Raw genomic sequence first — 25,317 nt, 5'->3', positions numbered from 1 at the left:
ATTGGAATGAGACTCAGGAACCTCAGTCAGATGTTAACCCTCTGCAAAACAATGAAGTACCTGTAAGTGATGTGAACTGTAGTACTGGAAATACATCAGTTGGCTCGCCTAATTGTGTTGGAAGCTTTGACCACAAGGTACGACTGAAGAGACAGACGACAGCCAAAACAGTGGTGAAACAATTTAATTGTTCAGTGTGTACTCAAACATTTTCCCGAAAGGCACACCTGAAACGTCACATGAATATTCACACAAGAGTCAATTTATTTAGTTGTTCTGTGTGTAGTAAAACATTTTACCAAAAAGGAAACTTGAACTATCACATGACTATCCACACAGGAGTGAAACCATTTAGTTGTTCCGTGTGTAGTAAAACATTTCCACAAAACGCAGATCTAAAACGTCACCTGACTGTCCACACAGGAGAGAAACCATTTAGTTGTTCCGTGTGTAGTAAAACATTTCCGCAAAAGGGACACCTAAAATCTCACATGGCTAGCCACACAGGAGTGAAACCATTTAGTTGTTCCATGTGTAGTCAAACATTTTTACATAAGGGACACCTGAACACTCATATGAATATTCACACAGGAGCGAAACCATTTAGTTGTTCCGTGTGTAGTAAAACATTTTCACAAAAGGGAACCCTCAAAGGTCACATGAATATCCACACTGGTGTGAAACCATTTAGTTGTTCCGTGTGTAGTAAAACACTTTCACATAAAATAAACCTGAAACGTCACATGACTATTCACACACAGGAGAAAGCATTTAGTTGTTCCGTGTGTAGTAAAACATTTTCACAAAAGGTAAACTTGAACACTCACATGACTATCCACTCACAGGAGAAAGCATTTAGTTGTTCAGTTTGTGATAAAACATTTTCACTTAAGCAAACTCTGAAAAAACATTTAAAAGTCCACGCGAGAAAAACAAATTAGTGGTGGAGTTTGGTCAAAAAGATATAGTTAAACACTTAAAAACTGTCAGGCTGATACAAACTGCAAAATAAGTTTATTCAGCCTCGAAGATACACATCAATTCTGTTGTAAGTTTCATGTGTTATCTATTGTCATGTATATATTCATTATAATTGTTTTAAGTCAAAGTATTCCATGTTCCCTATGCAGCTCTATGGTTTGTGCAGAATTACCATGGGTGAACCTAACATGTGTATGGCATCAATAACTGGTGATAGTTTTAGATACTCTGCTTTAAGTTTTATTTCTATATATATATATATATATAAATACATATATATATATATATATATATATATAAATACATATATATATATATATATATATATATATATATATATATATATATACATATATATATATACATATATATATGTATATATGTGTGTGTGTTTATATATATTATTTTTTCTTAAGTCTGATTTTCCAATAGTGTTAGTTGTTGTGTACAAGAATAGTAGACAGTTACTTTTCAGAAATGCCTCTATGCATTTAAGCACATTGTTTGTATTCATGTTTTCCTCATTTACATCTTACTCTGTTCAATAGTTCTGTACATAATTTATCTGAATGAAATGTAAAAAAATAGTCAATACTGTTGGTTTCAATCACTATGATTTGTGTGAAGAATGTTTTCTCCAATTGTGCCTTCTTTTTTCGAATAAATAAAACAGTTTTTGCAACTCCAAATTGTTTTACTTTTTGATTATTGATGATTTTTTTTCTGAATTGTGATCTTTTCTTTAAAACACTGTTTAGAAATGCAGCTTTACATTTACAAAAAAATAGACCTTGAATTTCTTTCAGCCGTATAATAGTTTACAAAACATATGATAGACATGCTGATGTAACTGGACATTATATTAATATTATTGAACATGTGCAGGGACACATTTACATCAGACCTTTCTTGTAAATAATGAATGCCTTTCTCATGTATTTTGGGGCTCAAACGATTCCACGGAATTTTTCTCAATAGTCTGAATAATTTACCGCAATTTACATGTTATGACGGGACACACAACTTTACAATGCTACGACCCAGTTTGAACAATAGATGGCGCTGCTACTCCGTCATGAAGGCAGCCCAGGAGTCTCAAACACTTCAATCTGATGCAGGACAGAGTCTGTGTTATTAGGTTTCAAACATTTGCCTCATCCCACATGGTATGAGATAATATACATTATATATTTAAAAAATATATATATACATGGTCCGGCCCTCTGCCATGGCCCTGCTGATGCCCTTATTCTCTACTTCCTTCTGCTGACATGAATTGTGGTTATTTGGATCATTGTCCATGCCTACTACTCGTTAAACGAATAATTTCTGTCATATTCATTGAATGTGCAGTAACTCCGTTACGTTATTTCATGCTGGTCAAATGACGAATGATTCTGCCCTTCCAGGAAGAGGGATCCTCCTCTATTGCTCTCCCTCAGATTTTGTCCCTTTTTTCCCCCTTGAAAGGGTGTTTACTAATTTTATTTTGGGGAGTGTTTCCAGATCCAATGTGAGGTCCTGGGACAGGGAGGTTATGTGTATAGATTGTAAAGCCCTCCGAGATAAATTTTGAGCTCGTGTTGATATGTCTCGTTGAAAAAAAAACATACATTACATGTGTAGTCTTTTCATCAGAAAACCTTATGGGGCTTTTACACTGAAGGCCAGAAACTCAAATGTACCGGAAGTGAAGGTGCTCATTCTGGCTCGCGTGGAACAAGATGGCGTCCGCTCGAAACGGAGAGTCCTTTTGTTTGTGAAGAGAAATAGTGTGAGAACCAACAGGAGAACTCATCTTGGTCTCTGTGTGTCCGGAGGAACCTTCTGAATGGACTTTTCTCTCGATGCTTCTCCTCGGACTCATCTCCCGGTAACAACGCTGTTGAAGTTAGCTTAGCGTGTTAGCAACACAGCTAGTCGTCGGGACTGTTTGACGGAGAGCAAACGGGCTTCGTGACGGAGTTTGTGTGGAGAACAAGTGTCTGTCGTCGTGTGAACATGTGTAAAGTCCAAATGCTGAGAGCGTTGGTGGAGCAGCGACTAACTGCGGCTGCGCAAGAGATATTTGGGCTGTTTGAAAGAACGATAGCAGAGTACGAGAAAGAACTTTCTGCTTCTAGAGACGAGAACGAGCGACAACGGAGACTACTGGACGCTGTTTTCAACCCTCAGCTTCGGTTACACAGAGCAGGTTGGTTCTCTTTACTTCTTCTTCTCTCTCTGGTGGAACTGACCTCAGATCAGCAGATCATGCACAAGATTTCTTAAACAAGGATTAACGTCGTTAAAGGATTGAGAAGTTAACACTGCGACAATGCGTGAATTTGTTTGTGTGTGTATATATATGTGTGTGTGTGTGTGTGTGTGTGTGTGTGTGTGTGTGTGTGTTCAAACATGTAGTCTCTGCTACTGAGGGTCTGTTAGTGCCGGTGGTGAGTGGTTCAGTCAATGCAACACAAGTTGATGTGTGATGTTTACGACAGCAGCAGCATGTTTTTATTTAGGGGTCATAGTTCTCACCTTTACAACCAATTCACCGCTTTTTCAGTAATAAATCTATTAAATAAAATACAATTTCTCAGACACTTGAATGTATTTTATTATTTTCCACAGACGTCCAGCAGCTGTTGGTGGTTAAAGAAGAAGTTCCACCTCAGCAGCAGGACTGGAGCTCCAGTCTAGACCCGGAGGACCCAGAGCCCCCACACTTTAAAGAGGAACAGGAGGACCCAGAGCCCCCACACATTAAAGAGGAACAGGAGGATTTCTGGACTAGTCAGGAGGGAGAGCAGCTTCAAGGGCTGGAGGAGGCTGGTATCAAGTTCTCATTCACTCCTGTAAAGAGGGAAGATGATGATGATGATGAAGCTCAGTCCTCACAGTTTCATCAAAGACTAACTGAACAGATGGAAACAGAAGCTGATGGAGCGCATTGTGGAGGATCAGAACCAGACAGGAAGTTAGATCCAGAAAGACATCCAGGACCAGATAATGATGAGTTTGATGAATCGTATGAATTTGAGACTGATGACAGTAGATATTGGAGGGAGACTTGGGAACCTCCGTTAGATTTTAACCCTCTGCAAAACAATGAAGTACCTGTAAGTGATGTGAACTGTAGTACTGGAAATGCTAATCTGAAGAGACACACTGAAGCCAAAACAGGGCAGAAACAATTGAGTTGTTCTGTTTGTAGTAAAACATTTTCACAAAAGGGACACCTGAACTATCACATGACTGTCCACTCAGGAGTGAAACCATTTAGTTGTTTAATGTGTAGTAAAACATTTACACAAAAGGGAGACCTGACACGTCACATGACTGTCCACACAGGAGTCAAACCGTTTAGTTGTTACATGTGTAGTAAAACATTTGCCCGAAAGGGACACCTAAACGATCACATGACTATCCACACCGGAGCCAAACCGTTCAGTTGTTCTGTTTGTCATAAAACATTTACCCGAAAGGGAAGCCTGAACGCTCACATGACTATCCACACAGGAAAAAGCATGTAGTTGTTCAGTTTGTTATAAAACATATTCACTACAGCAAACTCTGGAACAACATTTAAAACTCCACACTAGAGAAACAAATTAGTTTTTGGAGTTTGCGCAACAAAATTCTCTCATCTCTGTTATTTATCAAATCACAAGTGTATAGATGAGAGCATCAGAAATAAATGAGACATAGTTAAACACTTAACTGTTACGCTGAAACAGACTGCAAAATAAGTTTATTCAGCGAAGGTGAAGCTACACATTTATTTAAATGTTGCTGTTTTATCTGGACATTTCTTTTACAAAAACTAAGACATAAAGTTAAAGAACATTTTATGTTAATGGCGTCAGTAACTGGAGTGGACTTCAGGTTATAAATATGTACATATGTTTTTTAATGTTTATTTCCCATCATGTTATTTATTGTGTACAAGAATAGAACTAGTGCACAGTTACTTTTCAGAAATGCCTTCATGCATTTAAGACAGTGTTTGTATACATGTATTCTTTATTTACAACTTACTCTGTTCAATAGTTCTGTACATAAGTTTTCTTGAATGGCTTCAGTTAAATAGAAAAGAGTCAATACTGTCGAGTAAATTCACTATTATTTGTGTAATGAGGGCGAAACATTGTTAGTGCCGAGTCTGCCGACGCCCAGAAAAAGGGTCCAGGAGGGTCTTGTGAATGAAAAGCTATCGTGGATTATGGAGTAGAAGAGAAGCTCATTTGTTAAGTGGATCCTAAATGGATGCATCGCGACGATGCTCAGCTGAGCAGCATCTGTCTGTGCCGATGCCGAACTAAAAGATTCTATGACTCCGGTGTGAACTTTCCACGACAACGTCCGGTTTGGGAGTGATCTGCTATATCTGTATGTTCTGGACTGAAGACAAAACACATCATTGTTGTTCTTAGGGCTTAAAACAGATCTATGGGATGACGGGAGGAAGGTCCTTGATAGTGCAAGACGTCATGAGAGTTCTGTGATTGTGTGTTTTATGTATTTTAAAGGTAACTCTTGGCTCGTTCGAAGAGCAGACTTGGATATGCAATTAGTAAAGTAACATGTTGTATCACTGGCTCTGCTCCTTCTTTGCAAAGAATACATTTCCTGATTAATGATTGTACAACTTGTGTCGAGTAACAATTTTTCTAACAAGAAGACAGTGAACGTCATCCTGGACACGAGTCTGCAGCTGTCACTGTTGGACTTCCTGCTCTTCCTCCTCTTCTCGGTCATTCCTACTTCAGCCAGGTTCACTTCTATCAACGTTTTATTTTACAATACTTTTTTATTTCATCTGAAAGAGGGCTTGTTAAAATATCAGGACAATATATTGGTCAAGCTCAAGATATAATGGTATAAAAATGTTGAGCACTTCTTTACATTATGAGCAAGACCAAACGTGCACCCTGTTACAGGACATTCACATCTCTAACAAAGTGTTTAAAATACCGTATTGGAGAGAGAAAACATAATTTAGCCTTAAAATATATTTTTAACAGGACTTACAAGCATTAATTTGAAAAAAAGGTCTTATGTAATTCTCCCACGTCTTTTAGAAATAAGGGGATTTAAATTTAATGCAATTTTAGGGTTATTTAATTTTGCCAATTCATGACCTGCAAATAACCACAAAGATATGCTTAATATTTATTGATTTAATTTACTTATTTAATGTCAATGAACAATTTCATTAATGAAAGTAATTCATTCACATTTCACAAACTATAAATGTAACATCCACAAACAACCATGAAACCATAAATGATGAACACAGATGTAGTTTCTATAAAAAAAACAGGCTGCTGCAGCTTAGCTACAAACACTGGGGCAAATATGGAAGAACAACAATGAACTGAAGTCCTTTTGGTGAAAACATTGAATGACCTTTTCAACTTTTTGAGAGCCACGATGAACACAATTAGAACAGATTAATGTTTTATTCCAACTATTAGAATAACAATAAGTGTTTAACTATGTCTCATTTATTTCTGATGCTCTCATCAATACACTTGTGATTTGATAAATAACGGAGACGAGAGAATCTTGTTGAGTAAATTCCACCACTAATTTGTTTCTTTGTGTGGACTTTTAAATGTCGTTTCAGAGTTTGCTTTAATGAAAATATTTTACCACAAACTGAACAACTAAATGTTTTTTTCCTGTGTGTGGGTAGTCATGTGACGTTTCACGTCTCCCATTTGTACAAATGTTTTACTACACACAGAACAACTAAATGGTTTCACTCCTGTGTGGACAGTCATGTGACGTTCCAGGTCTCCCTTTTGTGGAAATGTTTTACTACAGCAGGAACAACTAAATGGTTTCTCTCCTCTTTTGTCTCTAGTGTGTCTATTCAGATGTACCTTGTGGTCAGAGCTTCCAGCACATTCAGGCAAGCTGACTGATGTATTTCCAGTACTACAGTTCACATCACTTACAGGTACTTCATTGTTTTGCAGAGGGTTAACATCTGACTGAGGTTCCTGAGTCTCCTTCCAATCTCTACTGTCATCAGTCTCAGGTTCAGAAGTGTCTTCAGCCTCTTCATTATCTGGTCCTGGATGTCTTTCTGGATTTAACTTCCTGTCTGGCTCTGATCCTCCACAATCCGCTCCTTCAGCTTCTGTTTCCATCTGTTCAGTTTGTCTTTGATGAAGCTGTGAGGACTGAGCTTCTTCTTCATTTTCACTTTTCACAAGAGTGAATGAAAACTTAATAGCAGCCTCCTCCAGTCCTTGAAGCTGCTCTCCTTCCTGACTGGTCCAGAGTTCCTCCTGTTCCTCTTTAATGTGTGGGGGGTTTAGGTCCTCCTGTTCCTCTTTAATGTGTGGGGGCTCTAGGTCCTCCTGGTCCAGACTGGAGCACCTGTCCCGCTGCTCAGGGGGAACCACTTCTTCATCTGCAGGACAGAATAAAGTACAGACACATTACTGAACAGCACTCAGAGTAAACTAACCAATAATTATAGTGAGATGTAGTTTGTATTGTCATAAACCGAATAAGAGATTCACCAAATAGATGATGCCAGCAGGTGAGTTCCATTTTAACCCTTTATATTTTTATTGCAAGCTAATCCGAGCTGATCACATAAAATGTAAAAATAACAATTGACCCTGTGTTTACTTTCTTTGCTAATACGGACCAAAATGAAATGGCAGCCTGATGCTTTTCTGACTGACTACTGTTTCCAAAGTTTGATTGACCTTCTGCAGTTCAAGAGATTGTGTGAAGACATGAGGGATGTTCTTAATGCTTCCTCATATTTAAACAGAACTTAAACTTGAACCAGTCCCCGAGTTTAAAAATGAGAAAACACTTACAATTTAGTCTATGATGGTGATACTTGTTAAAATATTGTGCATGATCTGCTGATCTGAGGTCAGTTCCACCAGAGAGAGAAGAAGAAGTAAAGAGAACCAACCTGCTCTGTGTAACCGAAGCTGAGGGTTGAAAACAGCGTCCAGTAGTCTCCGTTGTCGCTCGTTCTCGTCTCTAGAAGCAGAAAGTTCTTTCTCGTACTCTGCTATCGTTCTTTCAAACAGCCCAAATATCTCTTCAGCAGCCGCAGTTAGTCGCTGCTCCACCAACGCTCTCAGCATTTGGACTTTACACATGTTCACACGACGACAGACACTTGTTCTCCACACAAACTCCGTCACGAAGCCCGTTTGCTCTCCGTCAAACAGTCCCGACGACTAGCTGTGTTGCTAAGACGCTAAGCTAACTTCAACAGCGTTGTTACCGGGAGATGAGTCCGAGGAGAAGCATCGAGAGAAAAGTCCATTCAGAAGGTTCCTCCGGACACACAGAGACCAAGATGAGTTCTCCTGTTGGTTCTCACACTATTTCTCTTCACAGACAGAAAAGGGCTGTCCGTTTCAAGCAGACGCCATCTTGTTCCAAGCTGGCCATAGACATGACCACCATTTCCGGTACATGAGTTTCTTGCCTTCAAAATAAAAGCCCCATAAAGATTCCTGGTAAAAAGACTACCCACAATGCATTGCACTGTTCCGTTAAACACGGATCAACCAGTGGAAGCATGGAGACGTACAATAAGGTAAACAAATAGGACAGCACGTGTTCAGCCTGCTGAATGTACTCAGACACATTCAGGATTAAAGATGGAACATGAAAACACATAAAATCAGAGGATAAGTATGTATTTATTCATCAAACATTTAATCTGGTTATTAAAACAGACAAAAACATGAAAATAGATCATTTATTTAGATTTAATTCTGATTTATTTTTATTTATATATTTTAAAGTGAGATTACAGGTTCAAAACTATTCAACATCTTTAATATTTCCGTCATCCTCTCTGGGGAGGAAGTGGAGGCCATAATCCAGACTACTGCTGATGGAGAAGCACCATCTACTGAACTCTGGCCTTCTTTAATTTTTCTTTACATTTTACACTCTGGTGCACTGAACTGTTTTTACCACCAGGGGTCAGCAATCAGTAACTCTTCATGAGACAGCAGCTCTTTCCCTTTTCCTGAGAATCATAAGTTTACTTTTCATCCAATGTACCATTAGAGTTTCGGGTCATAGTTTCCTCATAATTTATTTCCTGGAAAGAGTCAATAATTAATTTGGCACCGATAAAAGATATTTATGACATTTATTTGAGTTTAGTTGTGTTTCTAATCTTCAGAGAAAGAGTAACAACATTTCCTCCAAAAGTCCTTTTTATATTTTATTATCCTCCTGATATTTGCTTATACATTTTTATTAACAATAAGATTCTGAAAACATTGATTCTTCTTTAGTACATTAAACACTTTTTTTTTTTTTTAACCAAGGTTCAATCTTCTTTTTGTGTTTACCTTCTTTCTTCTGCATGGACTGCTTTGCGGCCTCTAAAACAGCTTAAAACAGAATAATTTCACTCTTCAACATCTTCAGTAACATACACTATCATAAAAAAAACTCAGACAAAATGGTGGAAATAATATCAGTGAACAATACATTTCATTAATAAAAGCAATTCATTCACATTTCACATACAAATTATGAATGTCAATCTTCAGTTATGGAACAAAACTGCAGTTTCTAGTGGAACAAAGGTTAAATATTTACCTCAGTTTTATCACCTACGATCATTCAGCTCTAACCATTGAGCTGCATAGGGGACATAGAATACTTTAACTTAAAACAATTATAATGAATATATACATGACGATACATAACACATGAAACAAGAGAAAATATCATAGAAACAAATACCAACAGCATTTAAATTGATGTGTAGCTTCATCTTCACTGAATAAACTTATTTTGCAGTCTGTATCAGCCTGACAGTTTTAAGGTGTTTAACTATGTCTCATTTATTTCTGATGCTCTCATCAATACACTTGTGATTTGATAAATAACAGAGATGAGAGAATCTTGTTGAGTAAACTCCACCACTACTTGGTTTTTCTCATGTGGACTTTTAAATGTCGAGTCAGAGTGTGCTTTCGTAAAAATGTTTCATCACAAACGGAACAACAAAAAGCTTTCTCCTGTGTGTGGGTAACCATGTGATATTTCAGGTGTGGCTTTTGTGAAAATGTTTTACTACACACGGAACAACTAAATGGTTTCACTCCTGTGTGGGTATTTATGTGCTTATTCAGGCTGCCCTTTTGTGAAAATGTTTTACTACACATGGAACAACTATATGATTTAACTCCTGTGTGGACAGTCATGTGAGTGTTCAGGTGTGTCTTTTGTGAAAATGTTTCACTACACACGGAACAACTAAATGGTTTAATTCCTCTGTGGATATTAATGTGATTGATCAGGGTTCTCTTTTGTGAAAATGTTTCACTGCACAAAGAACAACTAAATGGATTCACTCCTGTGTGAATTTTCATGTGCTTCTTCAGGGTTTTCTTTTGTGAAAATGTTTGACTACACACAGAACAACTAACCTGTTTCACTGCTTTGTGGATAGTCATGTGAGTGTTCAGGTTTTCCTTTCTGGAAAATGTTTTACTACACACGGAACAACTATATGGTTTCACTCCTGTGTGGATAGTCATGTGACTTTCAACGTCTGCCTTTCGTGAAAATGCTTTACTACACACGGAACAACTATATGGTTTCACTCCGGTGTGGATAGTCATGTGTTTGCTCAGGTTTCCCTTTTTTAGAAATGTTTTACTACACACAGAACAACCAAATGGTTTAACTCCTGTGTGGCTCATCATGTGATATTTCAGGGTTCCCTTATATGTAAATGCTTTATTACACAGGGAACAACTAAATGGTTTCACTCCTGTGTGGCTCATCATGTGAGATGTCAGGGTTCCATCATTTGAAAATGCTTTATTACACAGGGAACAACTAAATGTTTTTACTCCTGTGTGGATCATCATGTGTTTGTTCAGGACATGCTTATGTAAAAATGTTTTACTACACTCGGAACAACTAAATGGTTTCACTGCTGTGTGGCTTTTCATGTGAGTTTTCAGGGCTCCCTTAAATGTATATGTTTTACTGCACATGGAACAACTAAATGGTTTTACTCCTGTTTTGTCTCTAGTGTGTCTATTCAGATGTACCTTGTGGTCAGAGCTTCCAGCACATTCAGGCAAGCTGACTGATGTATTTCCAGTACTACAGTTCACATCACTTACAGGTACTTCATTGTTTTGCAGAGGGTTAACATCTGACTGAAGTTCCTGAGTCTCGTTCCAATCTCTACTGTCATCAGTCTCAGGTTCAGACGTGTCTTCAGCCTCATCAGTATCTGGTCCTGGATGTCTTTCTGGATTTAACTTTCTGTCTGGTTCTGATCCTCCACAATGCGCTCCATCAGTTTCTGTTTCCATCTGTTCAGTTTGTCTTTGATGAAGCTGTGAGGACTGAGCTTCTTCTTCATCATCTTCACTCTTCACATGAGGGAATGCGAACATTATACTAGCCTCCTCCAGTCCTTGAACCTGCTCTCCCTCCTGACTGGTCCAGAGTTCCCCCTGTTCCACTTTAATGCATGTGGCCTCTAGGTCCTCCTGTTCCTCTTTAATGTGTGATGGCTCTTGATCCTCCTGTTCCTCTTTAATGTGTGATGGCTCTTGATCCTCCCGTTCCTCTTTAATGTGTGAGGGCTTTTGATCCTCCCGTTCCTCTTTAATGTGTGAGGGCTCTTGATCCTCCTGGTCCGCTTTAATGTGTGGTGGCTCTGGGTCCTCCTGGTTCAGAATGGAGCACCAGTCCTGCTGCTCAGGGGGAACCTCTTCTTTAACCACCAAGTGCTGCTGGACGTCTGCAGGACAGAATGAAGAATGAAGAACATCGTAACTTTTTTTCAGCAATTGAATATATCTCTTGTTCTGCCTGTTTTGTGATATACACATGCCTAAAAGGTGCCTAACATTTATCTTAAAAAATATCGGCATTATAGTTATTATAACTATGAGGATTTTTTGTTGCATATTTTTTGGGGTCCCCTTCCAGGCCTGGTGCCCTACGCACAGCACGTAGTGTGTTCCTCAGCATTTACTGCATTGAAATCTGTATAACTGAAGACCTTTGAAGTCATCACTATGGCAACCTTTGATCTAGCAACCCACAGGTGTCCTCATTAGCTCCCCGAGCGCTTCACAGGGCAGCCCACTGCTCCTTCATCAAGGATGGATCAAATGCAGAGAAGAATTTCCCCAAGGGGATTAATAAAAGTGTATGAAAAAAATAAAATAAATTAGGGCAGTTTAACAGACACACAGACACTTACACACGCACACACAACACAAATGACTTCTGTCTCTCTCTATGTTTGTCTCACACACACATACACACACACACACACAGACACAGACGTTTACGTGTGTTTTATATTGTGTAGTTGTCAACACTGTAATCATTATTAAGGTCATATGATATTTCATACACGTTTGCGTGTGTTCAGGACGTTCAGTAGTTTATTTCCTTAAATCCACAGGCCAGTCTGCCTCTTTTGGATAGGTGTTCACCAGCATTTACTGCATTGAAATCTGTATAGCTGAAGACCTTTGAAGTCATCACTATGGCAACCTTTGATCTAGCAACCCACAGGTGTTCTCATTAGGGCAGTTTAACAGACACGCAGACACTTACACACGCACACACAACACAGATGACTTCTGTCTCTCTGTCCGTTTGTCTCACACACACAGACACACAAACAGACACACATACGTCAAACATGCACATGCATCAAAATACATCGAAACGTGCGGTTTGCATGGGAATCGTGAGCTATGACTTTTCTAAGAGATTCGCCCGGCCGTTTTCCCGAAAAATGGTGAAAAAAATATTCCCATGGGTGTGTATGGCACGAAATGTTCGTAGAGGGTGGCGCACCAATTAACAGAGTGAGAGGCAGCGACAGAAACTGTTAAAAAAATAAAACGTATTTTGTCTTTACTCCCACAATGTTCACTCTTCATACACCATTGTTGGATAGAAACGTTGGAAATCTTGTCTTCTGTCATAAACTGCAGTCGATAGGAATCCAACAGACTCAGATGTGTTAAAATCCGACTAATTGTGAGAGCAAGTCCACCTCGCTCTGCCATCCGCCGCCATGTTAAATCTCCCTCCAAAGCCACGTCTCCCCTGAAGCTCGTACCTGATTGGTAAATCGCCCGTACAGACACATGTTTTATCGTACAGACTCGCCAGTCACAGTATCTGTTCATCAAGTCTTCCTAACGCTCAATATGCGATATCGAAGCAATAGGAGCTTTTAAAGTATCTTTTTTGAGGGATTTTTGGATAGGTGTTCCCCAGCATTACCTCCATTGAAATATGTTTAACTGAAGACCTTTGAAGTCATCACCATGGCAACCTTTGATCTAGCAACCCACAGGTGTTCTCGTTAGGGCAGTTTAACAGACACACAGACACTTACACACGCACACACAAAACAGATGACTTCTGTCTCTCTCTATGTTTGTCTCACACACACACACACACACACACACACACGCACGCACACGCACACACACACAGACGTTTACGTGTGTTTTATATTGTGTAGTTGTCAACACTGTGATCATTAATAAGGTCATATGATATTTCATATACGTTTGCGTGTGTTCAGGACGTTCAGTAGTTTATTTCCTTAAATCCACAGGCCAGTCTGCCTCTTTTGGATAGGTGTTCACCAGCATTTACTGCATTGAAATCTGTATAGCTGAAGACCTTTGAAGTCATCACTATGGCAACCTTTGATCTAGCAACCCACAGGTGTTCTCATTAGGGCAGTTTAACAGACACACAGATACACAACACAAATGACTTCTGTCTCTCTCTCTGTTTGTCTCACACACACACAAACACACACACACAGACGTTTACGTGTGTTTTATATTGTGTAGTTGTCAACACTGTGATCATTAGTAAGGTCATATGATATTTCATACACGTTTGCGTGTGTTCAGGACGTTCAGTAGTTTATTTCCTTAAATCCACAGTCCAGTCTGCCTCTAATCAGTCTGCTGGCTGTCACTTGGTCACCATGATGAGAGCACAAAGGTGCTTCAGTTTAACACACAAACCAACTCAAGTGTTTTGGAGGAGAGACGGGCGTAATAAACAAAAGCTATATATTTCGACGTCTTACGGCAGTAGTAGCCACACTTTCAAAATTGCTTGTGAAATTTTCTAGTTATTGTAATCTGCTGATCTGAGGTCAGTTCAACCAGAGAGAAGAAGTAAAGAGAACCAACCTGCTCTGTGTAACCGAAGCTGAGGGTTGAAAACAGCGTCCAGTAGTCTCCGTTGTTGCTCCTTCTCGTCTCTAGAAGCAGAAAGTTCTTTCTCGTACTCTGCTATCGTTCTTTCAAACAGCCCAAATATCTCTTCAGCAGCCGCAGTTAGTCGCTGCTCCACCAACGCTCTCAGCATCTGGACTTTACACATGTTCACACGACGACAGGCACTTGTTCTCCACACAAACTCCGTCACGAAGCCCGTTTGCTCTCCGTCAAACAGTCCCGACGACTAGCTGTGTTGCTAACATGCTAAGCTAACTTCAACAGCGTTGTTACCGGGAGATGAGTCCGAGGAGAAGCATCGAGAGAAAAGTCCATTCAGAAGGTTCCTCCGGACACACAGAGACCAAGATGAGTTCTCCTGTTGGTTCTCACACTATTTCTCTTCACAGACAGAAAAGGACTCTCCGTTTCGAGCAGACGCCATCTTGTTCAACGCGAGCCAGAGTGAGCAGCTTCACTTCGGTGGATCAATTCCGGTACATTTGAGTTTCTTGCCTTCAAAATAAAAGCACCATAAGGTTTCCTGGTGAAAAGACTACCCACAATGCATTGCACTGTTCCGTTAAACACGGATCAACCAGTGGAAGCATGGAGACGTACAATAAGGTAAACAAATAGGACAGCACGCGTTCAGCCTGCTGAATGTACTCAGACACATTCAGGATTAAAGATGGAACATGAAAACACATAAAATCAGAGGATAAGTATGTATTTATTCATCAAACATTTAATCTGGTTATTAAAACAGACAAAAACATGAAAATAGATCATTTATTTAGATTTAATTCTGATTTATTTTTATTTTTAGATTTTAAAGTGAGATTACAGGTTCAAAACTATTCAACATGTTAAAATTTCCGTCATCCTCTCTGGGGAGGAAGTGGAGGCCATAATCCAGACGACTGCTGATGGAGAAGCACCATCTACTAAACTCTGGCCTTCTTTATTTTTTCTTTACATTTTACACTCTGGTGCACTGAACTGTTTTCACCACCAGGGGTCAGCAATCAGTAACTCTTCATGAGACAGCAGCTCTTTCCCTTTTCCTGAGAATCATAAGTTTACTTTTCATCCAATGTACCATTAGAGTTTCGGGTCATAGTTTCCTCATAATTTATTTCCTGGAAAGAGTCAATAATTAATTTGGCAGCAACGAAAGATGTTTATGACATTTATTTGAGTTTAGTTGTTTCAAATCTTCAGAGAAAGAGTAACATTTCCTCCAAAAGTCCTTTTTATATTTTATTATCCTCCTGATATTTGCTTATACATTTTTATTAACAATAAGATTCTGAAAACATTGATTCTTCTTTCGAACATTAAATTTTTTTTTTTCTTTACCAAGGTTCAATCTTCTTTTTGTGTTTACCTTCCTTTTTCTGCATGGACTGCTTTGCGGCCTCTAAAATAGCTTAAAACACAATAATTTCACTCTTCAACATCTTCAGTAACATACACTATCATAAAAAAAACTCAGACAAAATGGTGGAAATAATATCAGTGAACAATACATTTCATGAATAAAAGCAATTAATTCACATTTCACATACAAATTATGAATGCCAATCTTCAGTTATGGAACAAAACTGCAGTTTCTACTGAAACTAAATCAAGGAAGTAAGGAGTTAAACTGGAGAGAAAATGTTGTGGAAGATAAAGGTTAAATATTTACCTCAGTTTTATCATCTATGGTCATTCGGCTCCAACCATAGAGCTGCATACATAACACATGAGAAAATATCATAGAAACAAATACCAACAGCATTTAAATTGATGTGTAGCTTCATCTTCACTGAATAAACTTATTTTGCAGTCTGTATCAGCCTGACAGTTTTAAGGTGTTTAACTATGTCTCATTTATTTCTGATGCTCTCATCAATACACTTGTGATTTGATAAATAACAGAGATGAGAGAATCTTGTTGAGTAAACTCCGCCACTACTTGGTTTCTCTCATGTGGACTTTTAAATGTCGATTCAGAGTGTGCTTTCGTAAAAATGTTTCATTACAAACTGAACAACAAAAAGCTTTCTCCTGTGTGTGGGTAACCATGTGATATTTCAGGTGTGGCTTTTGTGAAAATGTTTGACCGCACACGGAACAACTAAATGGTTTCACTCCTGTGTGGATATTCATGTGCTTGTTCAGGCTGCCCTTTTGTGTAAATGTTTTACTACACATGGAACAACTAAATGGTTTAACTCCTGTGTGGACGGTCATGTGAGTGTTCAGGTGTGTCTTTCGTGAAAATGTTTCACTACACATGGAACAACTAAATGGTTTAACTCCTGTGTGGATATACATGTGAGTGTTCAAGTGTGTCTTTTGTGAAAATGTTTTACAACACATGGAACAACTAAATGGTTTAACTCCTGTGTGGACAGTCATGTGACTGTCCAGGTGTCCTTTTTTTAAAAATGTTTTACTACACACGGAACAACTATATGGTTCCACTCTGTGAGTACTTATGTGCTTGATCAGGTGTCCCTTTTGTAAAAATGTTCTACCACACAAAGAACAACTAAATGGATTCACTCCTGTGTGAATTTTCATGTGCTTCTTCAGAGTTTTCTTTTGTGAAAATGTTTGACTACACACAGAACAACTAACCTGTTTCACTGCTGTGTGGATAGTCATGTGAGTGTTCATGTTTTCCATTCTGGAAAATGTTTTACCACACACGGAACAACTATATGGTTTAACTCCTGTGTGGCTAATCATGTGATATCTCAGGGTTTCCTTATTTGTAAATGCTTCATTACACAGGGAACAACTAAATGGTTTCACTCCTCTGTGGCTGGTCATGTGAGTGTTCAGGTTTTCCATTCTGGAAAATGTTTTACTACACACGGAACAACCAAATGGTTTAACTCCTGTGTGGCTAATCATGTGATATCTCAGGCTTCCATCATTTGGAAATGCTTTATTACACAGGGAACAACTAACTGGTTTCACTGCTGTGTGGGTAATCATGTGCATTTTCAGGTCTCCCTTATATGAATATGTTTTACTACACATGGAACAACTAAATGGTTTTACTCCTCTTTTGTCTCTAGTGTGTCTATTCAGATGTACCTTGTGGTCAGAACTTCCAGCACATTCAGGCAAGCTGACTGATGTATTTCCAGTACTACAGTTCACATCACTTACAGGTACTTCATTGTTTTGCAGAGGGTTAACATCTGACTGAGGTTCCTGAGTCTCCTTCCAATCTCTACTGTCATCAGTCTCAGGTTCAGACATGTCTTCAGCCTCATCAGTATCTGGTCCTGGATGTCTTTCTGGATTTAACTTCCTGTCTGGTTCTGATCCTCCACAATCCGCTCCATCAGTTTCTGTTTCCATCTGTTCAGTTTGTCTTTGATGAAGCTGTGGGGACTGAGCTTCTTCTTCATCATCTTCACTCTTCACATGAGTGAATACGAACATGATACTAGCCTCCTCTAGTCCTTGAAGCTGCGCTCCCTCCTGACTGGTCCAGACTTCCTCCTGTTCCTCTTGAATGTCTGGGGGCTCTTGATCCCCCTGGTCTTCTTTAATGTGTGAGGGCTCTGTGTCCTCCTGTTTCTCTTTAATGTCTGGGGGCTCTAGGTCCTCCTGTTCCTCTTTAATGTGTGAGGGCTCTGTGTCCTCCTGTTCCTCTTTAATGTCTGGGGGCTCTAGGTCTTCCTGTTCCTCTTTAATGTGTGAGGGCTCTTGATCCTCCTGGTCCTCTTTTATGTGTGGTGGCTCTGGGTCCTCCTGGTTCAGAATGGAGCACCAGTCCTGCTGCTCAGGGGGAACCTCTTCTTTAACCACCAAGTGCTGCTGGACGTCTGCAGGACAGAATGAAGAACAGATACGTTACTGAACAGCACACAGACTAAACTTCAACCAATAATTATAATAAAATGTAGTTTGTATTGTCATAAAATGAATAAGAAATGCACCTTATTGATGATGCCAGTAAGTGAGTTCCATTTTCAACCCTTTATATTTTCATTGCAAGCTGATACGAGCTGATACTCATATCTTCAATGTATGTGAAGGAGAGGTGGTACAATCCCGACCGTGTGTGTGTGTGTGTGTGTGTGTGTGTGTGTGTGTGTGTGTTGCCGCTGCTAGCCATGTTGGTGCCCGAAGCATAACTCCATGGTAAATAAATGATAATATGTACAAACAAGAATAGTCAATCTTCTTAAATAAAAGAAAGATTTAGAGGACGAAAAGTCACAACAGCTAGAACACATTCATGTGAAGTGCAAAATCCTCTTCGACCAAATTATCAAAATAAAACAGACATAATTTTTAAGAGACCATCGTAACTTTTGTTGAGCAATTAAATATATCTCTTGTTCTGCCTGTTTTGTGATATACACATGCCTAAAAGGTGCCTAAAATTCTTTTAAAAAAATATCGGCATTATATATTGAGGATTTTTTTGTTGCATATTTTTTGGTGCCCCCCTCCAGTCCTGGTGCCCTACGCACAGCGCGTAGTTATGGGAGCAGCGGCGCTGTGTGAGTATGTTTGTGTGTGTGTTTGAGAAGGAGCGTTTCTGTAACCCAAACATTGACGTTGTTATGCGCCCGTATTGTTTGCCAAGGGAGTTCATGGCCACCATCAGCTGACACCAAGGAAGCAGTGGACACCATCCACTCCACTGTGAACGGACTGCTGAGTCAACAGCGTGGTGCTTTTCTGACTGACTACTGTTTCCAAAGTTTGATTGACCATCTGCAGTTTAAGAGACTATGTGAATACATGAGGGATGTTCTTATGATATTTAAATAGAACTTAAACCAAGTTAAAAAATGAGAAAACACTCACAAGTTAGTCCATGATGTTAATCATTGTTAAAAAAATATTGTACATGATTGCCATTAACAACTGTAAATCCTCCACCTCCCCAGTCGCCCACGGTGTCCCCCAAGGTTCCGTCCTTGGTCCCCTTCTCTTCATCATTTACATCCTTCCCCTTTGGACAAATCATCCGTCGTCATGATCTCAATTTCCACTGCTACGCTGATGACACCCAACTCTACCTGTCATCTAAGACCTTCACCTCAGTCACCCACTCCACTCTCACCACCTGTCTCACTGAAATAAAATTATGGATGCAACAAAACTTTCTCAAACGCAATTTCAACAAATCTGAAATACTCATCATTGGCCCTAACTCCCTCACTCGCTCTGCCCAGACCTTCGCTTTGAATAATAATGGCTCCAACGTCACCCCCTCCCCTCCGCTACTTCAGCATCATCCTCGACCCCAGCCTCTCTTTCCTCCGCCAAGCCAACAACATCACCAAAACTGCTTTCTTTCACATCAGGAACATTGCCCCCCTCCGAGCCTTCTTGTCCACTGCCACCACCAAAATTCTCAATAAACTTCAATATGTCCAAAACTCTGCCGCCCGACTGCTCACCTCCACCCGACGCTACGATCATATCACCCCGGTCCTACACAACCCCCTCTGGCTTCAAACTACTACCCACCACTTACAAATCCTTAAACAACCTGGCCCCTCCTTACCTTGCTGACCTCCTCGCCCTCCACGCCCCAACCCGTTGCCTCAGGTCCGCTGGTACAACCACTCTCAAAATCATCAGGACCAAGCTCCAGACCTGGGGCGACAGGGCCTTCTCAGCTGCTGCACACGCCCTCTGCAACATCCTCCCCATCCACATCCGTCAGGTTCCCACCCTATCATCATTTAAGCAAGCCCTTAAAACACACCTCTTCCAACTCCAATCACCTGTTAAACTCCTGCACAAGGGTGTTGGTTTGCATAGGTCCATAGGGACTAGTCACGACCAAAGTTTGGACAAAATATTTGCATACTGACTCGTCTGCAATAGTATGGAAACTTTGAAACAGATTTTTCATTCTTTATAGTATGATACTATGTTCGTCGCCCAGAAAGTGAAAAATCCATGTCCATGTTTTTCAATGCGCCCTCGAGACAGCGAGTGAGAAAGTGCCAACACGTTAAGTTACGTGAGTCTTAAATACAGAAAGAGAGCTGGCAGTAGTCTGACACTGTAAGCTACTAAAATCCGCCAGGAAATAATAAAGTGTCATATTAGTATTTCGTTTGCTCCCAGCATTGATATTGTTGACCCCTTTGTGCTTTGTAGATAGGAAAATGCCACCAAAAAAGAAAAGACATATCTGACTTTTTTTGACTGATCTGAGGTCAGTTCCACCAGAGAGAGAAGAAGAAGTAAAGAGAACCAACCTGCTCTGTGTAACCGAAGCTGAGGGTTGAAAACAGCGTCCAGTAGTCTCCGTTGTCGCTCGTTCTCGTCTCTAGAAGCAGAAAGTTCTTTCTCGTACTCTGCTATCGTTCTTTCAAACAGCCCAAATATCTCTTCAGCAGCCGCAGTTAGTCGCTGCTCCACCAACGCTCTCAGCATTTGGACTTTACACATGTTCACACGACGACAGACACTTGTTCTCCACACAAACTCCGTCACGAAGCCCGTTTGCTCTCCGTCAAACAGTCCCGACGACTAGCTGTGTTGCTAACACGCTAAGCTAACTTCAACAGCGTTGTTACCGGGAGATGAGTCCGAGGAGAAGCATCGAGAGAAAAGTCCATTCAGAAGGTTCCTCCGGACACACAGAGACCAAAATGAGTTCTCCTGTTGGTTCTCACACTATTTCTCTTCACAGACAATAGGACTCTCTGTTTCGAGGAGACGCCATCTTGTTCCACGTGAGCCAGCGTGAGGACCTTCACTTCCGGTCGATCAATTCCGGTACATTTGAGTTTCTTGTCTTCAAAATAAAAGCACCATAAGGTTTCCTGGTGAAAAGACTACCCACAATGCATTGCACTGTTCCGTTAAACACGGATCAACCAGTGGAAGCATGGAGACGTACAATAAGGTAAACAAATAGGACAGCACGCGTTCAGCCTGCTGAATGTACTCAGAAACATTCAGGATTAAAGATGGAACATGAAAACACATAAAATCAGAGGATAATTATGTATTCATCAAACATTTTATTTAGTTATTGAGGCTGACAAAAACAAGACAATAGATTATTTAGATTTAATTCTGATTTATTTTTATTGATATATGTTAAAGTGTGATAACAATTCAGTTTATCACAGGTTAAAAACTATTCAACATTTTTAATATCTCCGTTATCCTCTCTAGGGAGGAAGTGGAGGCCATAATCCAGACTGTACTGCTGATGGAGAAGCATCAACTACTAAACTCTGGCCTTAAAAACTTTTTTATTTTATTTTACACTCTAGTGCACTGACCTGTTTTCACCACCAGCGGTCAGCAGTCAGTAACTCTTCATGAAACAGCAGCTCTTCCCCATTTCCTTAGAATCATAAGTTTATTTTCTATACAATGCACCATTAGAGTTTCGGGTCATAGTTTCCTCATAATGTATTTCCTGGAAAGAGTCAATTGTTAATTTTGGCACCAATGAAAGAAAATTAAAGTGTCTCTGTTGTATAGAGAGAAAGTGTAAGTCGCTTTGGATAAAAGCGTCACGTTCATGTAATAGGCAATTTGTTTTGCTAAATATTAGTTATTTATATTAGCAATTTGTTTGGCTAAATATGAGTTATTTTTTGCCCAGACAGAACTGTATTTGCATTGTTCGAACAAAGTGATTGCACATGTTATTTGTTTTTGTCTTATAGAGCGATCTGGTTGACTTAAAAGGGATTTACATTTTCTTAACTATTTGAAAAAGCACAAATAGAGAAGTCACTAAAAGTTATTTAAATTCAGTATAGACCATTTTGTTACAATTTTTTTGGGACATGAAGATTTTTCTTCCTCCAGTTTGTGGCGTTACAGAAAAAGTTGCTGCTGAACCACTGCTGTAATCCCACGTTGATGTGTTTTTAATAAAGAGTTCATCCAGGACACGAGTCAGCAGTTGTCATTGTTGGACTTCCTGCTCTTTATCTTCTTCTCAGTCATTTTAACCTCAGCCAGGTTTACTTCTATCAACATTTGTTTTATTTTACATGACTTTTATATTTAATCTAAAAGTTGGCTTGTTAAACCATCAGAATAATGGATTGGTCAAGCTCAGGATATATTTTACATCTCGATTAAAAGTGTTTCAATACCATATTGGAGAGAAAGAAAAAATACTTTAGTTTTAAAATGTATTTTAAATAGGATTTACAAAAAAAGTATTAGTTTGAAAAAAAGTCTTCTGTAATTCTCCCACATGTCTTTTAGAATTAAGGGGAATTAAAATTTAACCCAACTTGTAGGTTATTTAATTTTGACAATTGATAACCTAAAAGTAACAACAACGGTATGCTTAATATTTGTTGATTTAATTTCATTATCACAAAAAAACTAACAGGGTGGAAATAATATAAGTCAATAACTAAATGCTTTTTCCTGCATGGACAGTCATGTGAGTGTTCAGGTTTACCTTTCGGGAAAATGTTTTACTACACATTGAACAACTAAATAGTTTAACTCCTGTGTGGATAGTCATGTGAGTGTTCAGGTTTCCCCTATGTGAAAATGTTTTACTACACTCAGAACAACTAAATGGTTTCACTCCTGTGTGGATAGTCATGTGAGTGTTCAGGTGTCCCTTATGTAAAAATGTTTTACTACACACGGAACAACTAAATGGTTTCACTCCTGTGTGGATAGCCATGTGATAGTTTAGGCTTTCCTTGCGTGAAAATGTTTTACTACACATTGAACAACTCAATGGTTTCACTCCTGTGTGGATAGTCATGTGATAGTTCAGGCTTTCATTCCGTGAAAATGTTTTACTACACACAGAACAACTAAATGGTTTCACTCCTGTGTGGACAGTCATGTGACGTTTCAGGTCTCCCTTTTGTGGAAATGTTTTACTACACCAGGAACAACTAAATGGTTTCACTCCTGTTTTGTCTCTAGTGTGTCTCTTCAGACGTACCTTGTGGTCAGAGCTTCCAGCACATTCATGTAAGCTGACTGATGTATTTCCAGTACTACAGTTCACATCACTTACAGGTACTTCATTGTTTTGCAGAGGGTTAAAATCTGACTGAGGTTTCTGAGTCTCCATCCAATCTCTACTGTCATCAGTCTCAGGTTCAGACATGTCTTCATCCTCATCACTATCTGGTCCTAGATGTCTTTCTGGATCTAACTTCCTGTCTGGCTCTGATCCTCCACAATCCGTTCCATCAGCTTCTATTTCCATCTTTTCCGTTTGTCTTTGATGAAGCTGTGAGGACTGAGCTTCTTCTTCACCATCTTCACTCTTCACAGGAGGGAATGATAAGTTGATACCAGCCTCCTCCAGCCCTTGAAGCTGCTCTCCCTCCTGACTGGTCCAGAGTTCCTCCTGTTCCTCTTTAATGTGTGGGGGCTCTAGGTCCTCCTGTTCCTCCTTAATGTGTGGGGGCTCTGGGTCCTCGTGGCCCTCTATAATAATGTGAGGGGTCTCTGGGTCCTGCTGTTCCTCTTTAAAGTGTGGGGGCTGTAAGTGATCCTGGTCCTTTTTAATGTGTGGGGGTTCTGGATCCTCCTGGTCCACACTGGAGCACCAGTCCTGCTGCTCAAGGGGAACCTCTTCTTCGTCTGCAGGACAAAAGGAAGTACAGACACATTACTGAACAGCACTCAAACTAAATTTTAATCAATAATTATAATAAGATGTAGTTTGTATTACCATATAACGAATAAGAAATTCCCCAAATTGATGATGCCAGCAGGTGAGTTCTATTTTTAAACCTTTTATATTTTCATTGCAAGCTGATCCGAGCTGATGCTGGTCACATAAAAGGTAAGAATAACAATTGACCCTGTGTTTACTTTCTTTGCTGATATGGACCAAAACGAAATGGCTACGGGGATGCGTCTATATTATTTGCAGAGGGAGTTCATCAGCTGACGCTCAGGAAGCAGTGGACACCATACACTCCATTGTAAATGGACTGCTGAGTCAACAGCCTGGTGCTTTATTGACTGACTACTGTTTTCAAAGTTTGATTGACCTTCTGCAGTTTAAGAGATTGTGTGAAGACATGAGGGATGTTCTTAATGCTTCCTCATATTTAAATAGAACTTAAACTTGAACCAGTCCTCGAGTTTTAAAGTGAGAAGACACTCACAATTTAGTCTATGATGTTGATACTTGTTTAAAAAAATATTGTGCATGATCTGCTGATCTGAGGTCAGTTCCACCAGAGAGAGAAGAAGAAGTAAAGAGAACCAACCTGCTCTGTGTAACCGAAGCTGAGGGTTGAAAACAGCGTCCAGTAGTCTCCGTTGTCGCTCGTTCTCGTCTCTAGAAGCAGAAAGTTCTTTCTCGTACTCTGCTATCGTTCTTTCAAACAGCCCAAATATCTCTTCAGCAGCCGCAGTTAGTCGCTGCTCCACCAACGCTCTCAGCATTTGGACTTTACACATGTTCACACGACGACAGACACTTGTTCTCCACACAAACTCCGTCACGAAGCCCGTTTGCTCTCCGTCAAACAGTCCCGACGACTAGCTGTGTTGCTAACACGCTAAGCTAACTTCAACAGCGTTGTTACCGGGAGATGAGTCCGAGGAGAAACATCGAGAGAAAAGTCCATTCAGAAGGTTCCTCCGGACACACAGAGACCAAGATGAGTTCTCCTGTTGGTTCTCACACTATTTCTCTACACAGACAAAAAAGGGACTCTCCGTTTCGAGCGGACGCCATCTTGTTTCACGCGAGCCAGAGTAATGACCATAACTTCCGGTACATTTGAGTTTTTGGCCTTCAGAGTAAAAGCCCCATAAAGTTTCCTGGTGAAAAGACTACCCACAATGCATTGCACTGTTCCGTTAAACACGGATCAACCAGTGGAAGCATGAAGACGTACAAAAAAGTAAACAAATAGGACAGCACGTGTTCAGCGGGCTGAATGTACTCAGAAACATTCAGGATTAAAGATGGAACATGGAAAACATGAAATCAATATTTCCGTTATCCTCTCTGGAGATCAAGTGGAGGCCATAATCCAGACTGTACGTTCATATGAAGTAGTTTTTTCACCAGGAAACCTTGTGCGGCTTTTACTCTGAAGGCCAGAAACTCAAATGTACCGGAAGTGATGTATCG

At 39.8% G+C, this 25,317-nt stretch overlaps 6 protein-coding genes across 6 annotated transcripts in view; 2 read left to right on the top strand and 4 right to left on the bottom strand.

The window, feature by feature from the left end:
• The window catches only part of LOC137795340 (zinc finger protein OZF-like), a 3,013-nt gene extending 1,826 nt beyond the window's left edge, over window positions 1-1,187 (top strand). The window contains exon 2 of the mRNA XM_068592743.1: window positions 1-1,187. This exon is cut by the window's left edge and continues 570 nt beyond it. Coding sequence (XP_068448844.1) covers window positions 1-941 — 941 coding nt within the window. The 3' untranslated portion in view covers window positions 942-1,187.
• A 1,514-nt stretch (window positions 1,188-2,701) lies between these two features.
• LOC137795349 (zinc finger protein 271-like) lies at window positions 2,702-5,539 on the top strand. The gene is made up of 2 exons (XM_068592753.1): window positions 2,702-3,175; window positions 3,598-5,539. The coding sequence occupies exons 1-2, from the start codon at window positions 2,983-2,985 to the stop codon at window positions 4,497-4,499; spliced, it is 1,095 nt and encodes a 364-aa protein (XP_068448854.1). The 5' UTR covers window positions 2,702-2,982; the 3' UTR covers window positions 4,500-5,539.
• A 592-nt stretch (window positions 5,540-6,131) lies between these two features.
• Window positions 6,132-8,379, bottom strand: LOC137795351 (zinc finger protein 200-like). The gene is made up of 2 exons (XM_068592755.1): window positions 7,913-8,379; window positions 6,132-7,390 (listed from the first exon to the last, which is right to left on the bottom strand). The coding sequence occupies exons 1-2, from the start codon at window positions 8,103-8,105 to the stop codon at window positions 6,636-6,638; spliced, it is 948 nt and encodes a 315-aa protein (XP_068448856.1). The 5' UTR covers window positions 8,106-8,379; the 3' UTR covers window positions 6,132-6,635.
• A 769-nt stretch (window positions 8,380-9,148) lies between these two features.
• Window positions 9,149-14,676, bottom strand: LOC137795332 (gastrula zinc finger protein XlCGF58.1-like). Its single transcript, XM_068592729.1, has 2 exons — window positions 14,196-14,676; window positions 9,149-11,749 (listed from the first exon to the last, which is right to left on the bottom strand). The coding sequence occupies exons 1-2, from the start codon at window positions 14,386-14,388 to the stop codon at window positions 9,906-9,908; spliced, it is 2,037 nt and encodes a 678-aa protein (XP_068448830.1). The 5' UTR covers window positions 14,389-14,676; the 3' UTR covers window positions 9,149-9,905.
• Window positions 14,677-15,090: 414 nt separating this feature from the next.
• On the bottom strand, window positions 15,091-20,936 carry LOC137795331 (oocyte zinc finger protein XlCOF6-like). The gene is made up of 2 exons (XM_068592728.1): window positions 20,465-20,936; window positions 15,091-18,058 (listed from the first exon to the last, which is right to left on the bottom strand). The coding sequence occupies exons 1-2, from the start codon at window positions 20,655-20,657 to the stop codon at window positions 16,182-16,184; spliced, it is 2,070 nt and encodes a 689-aa protein (XP_068448829.1). The 5' UTR covers window positions 20,658-20,936; the 3' UTR covers window positions 15,091-16,181.
• Window positions 20,937-21,380: 444 nt separating this feature from the next.
• On the bottom strand, window positions 21,381-24,919 carry LOC137795345 (zinc finger protein 550-like). The gene is made up of 2 exons (XM_068592748.1): window positions 24,443-24,919; window positions 21,381-23,804 (listed from the first exon to the last, which is right to left on the bottom strand). Exons 1-2 carry the CDS (start codon window positions 24,633-24,635, stop codon window positions 22,603-22,605), a joined length of 1,395 nt encoding a protein of 464 aa, XP_068448849.1. The 5' UTR covers window positions 24,636-24,919; the 3' UTR covers window positions 21,381-22,602.
• Window positions 24,920-25,317: the final 398 nt, after the last annotated feature.

The sequence above is a fragment of the Clinocottus analis genome, unplaced genomic scaffold, assembly GCF_023055335.1.
Source record: "Clinocottus analis isolate CAN_PGR_092001 unplaced genomic scaffold, fCliAna1.0.p SCAF_28, whole genome shotgun sequence".
Taxonomy (NCBI): Eukaryota; Metazoa; Chordata; class Actinopteri; order Perciformes; family Cottidae; genus Clinocottus; species Clinocottus analis.
This window is presented reverse-complemented; position numbering and strand designations above follow the sequence as displayed.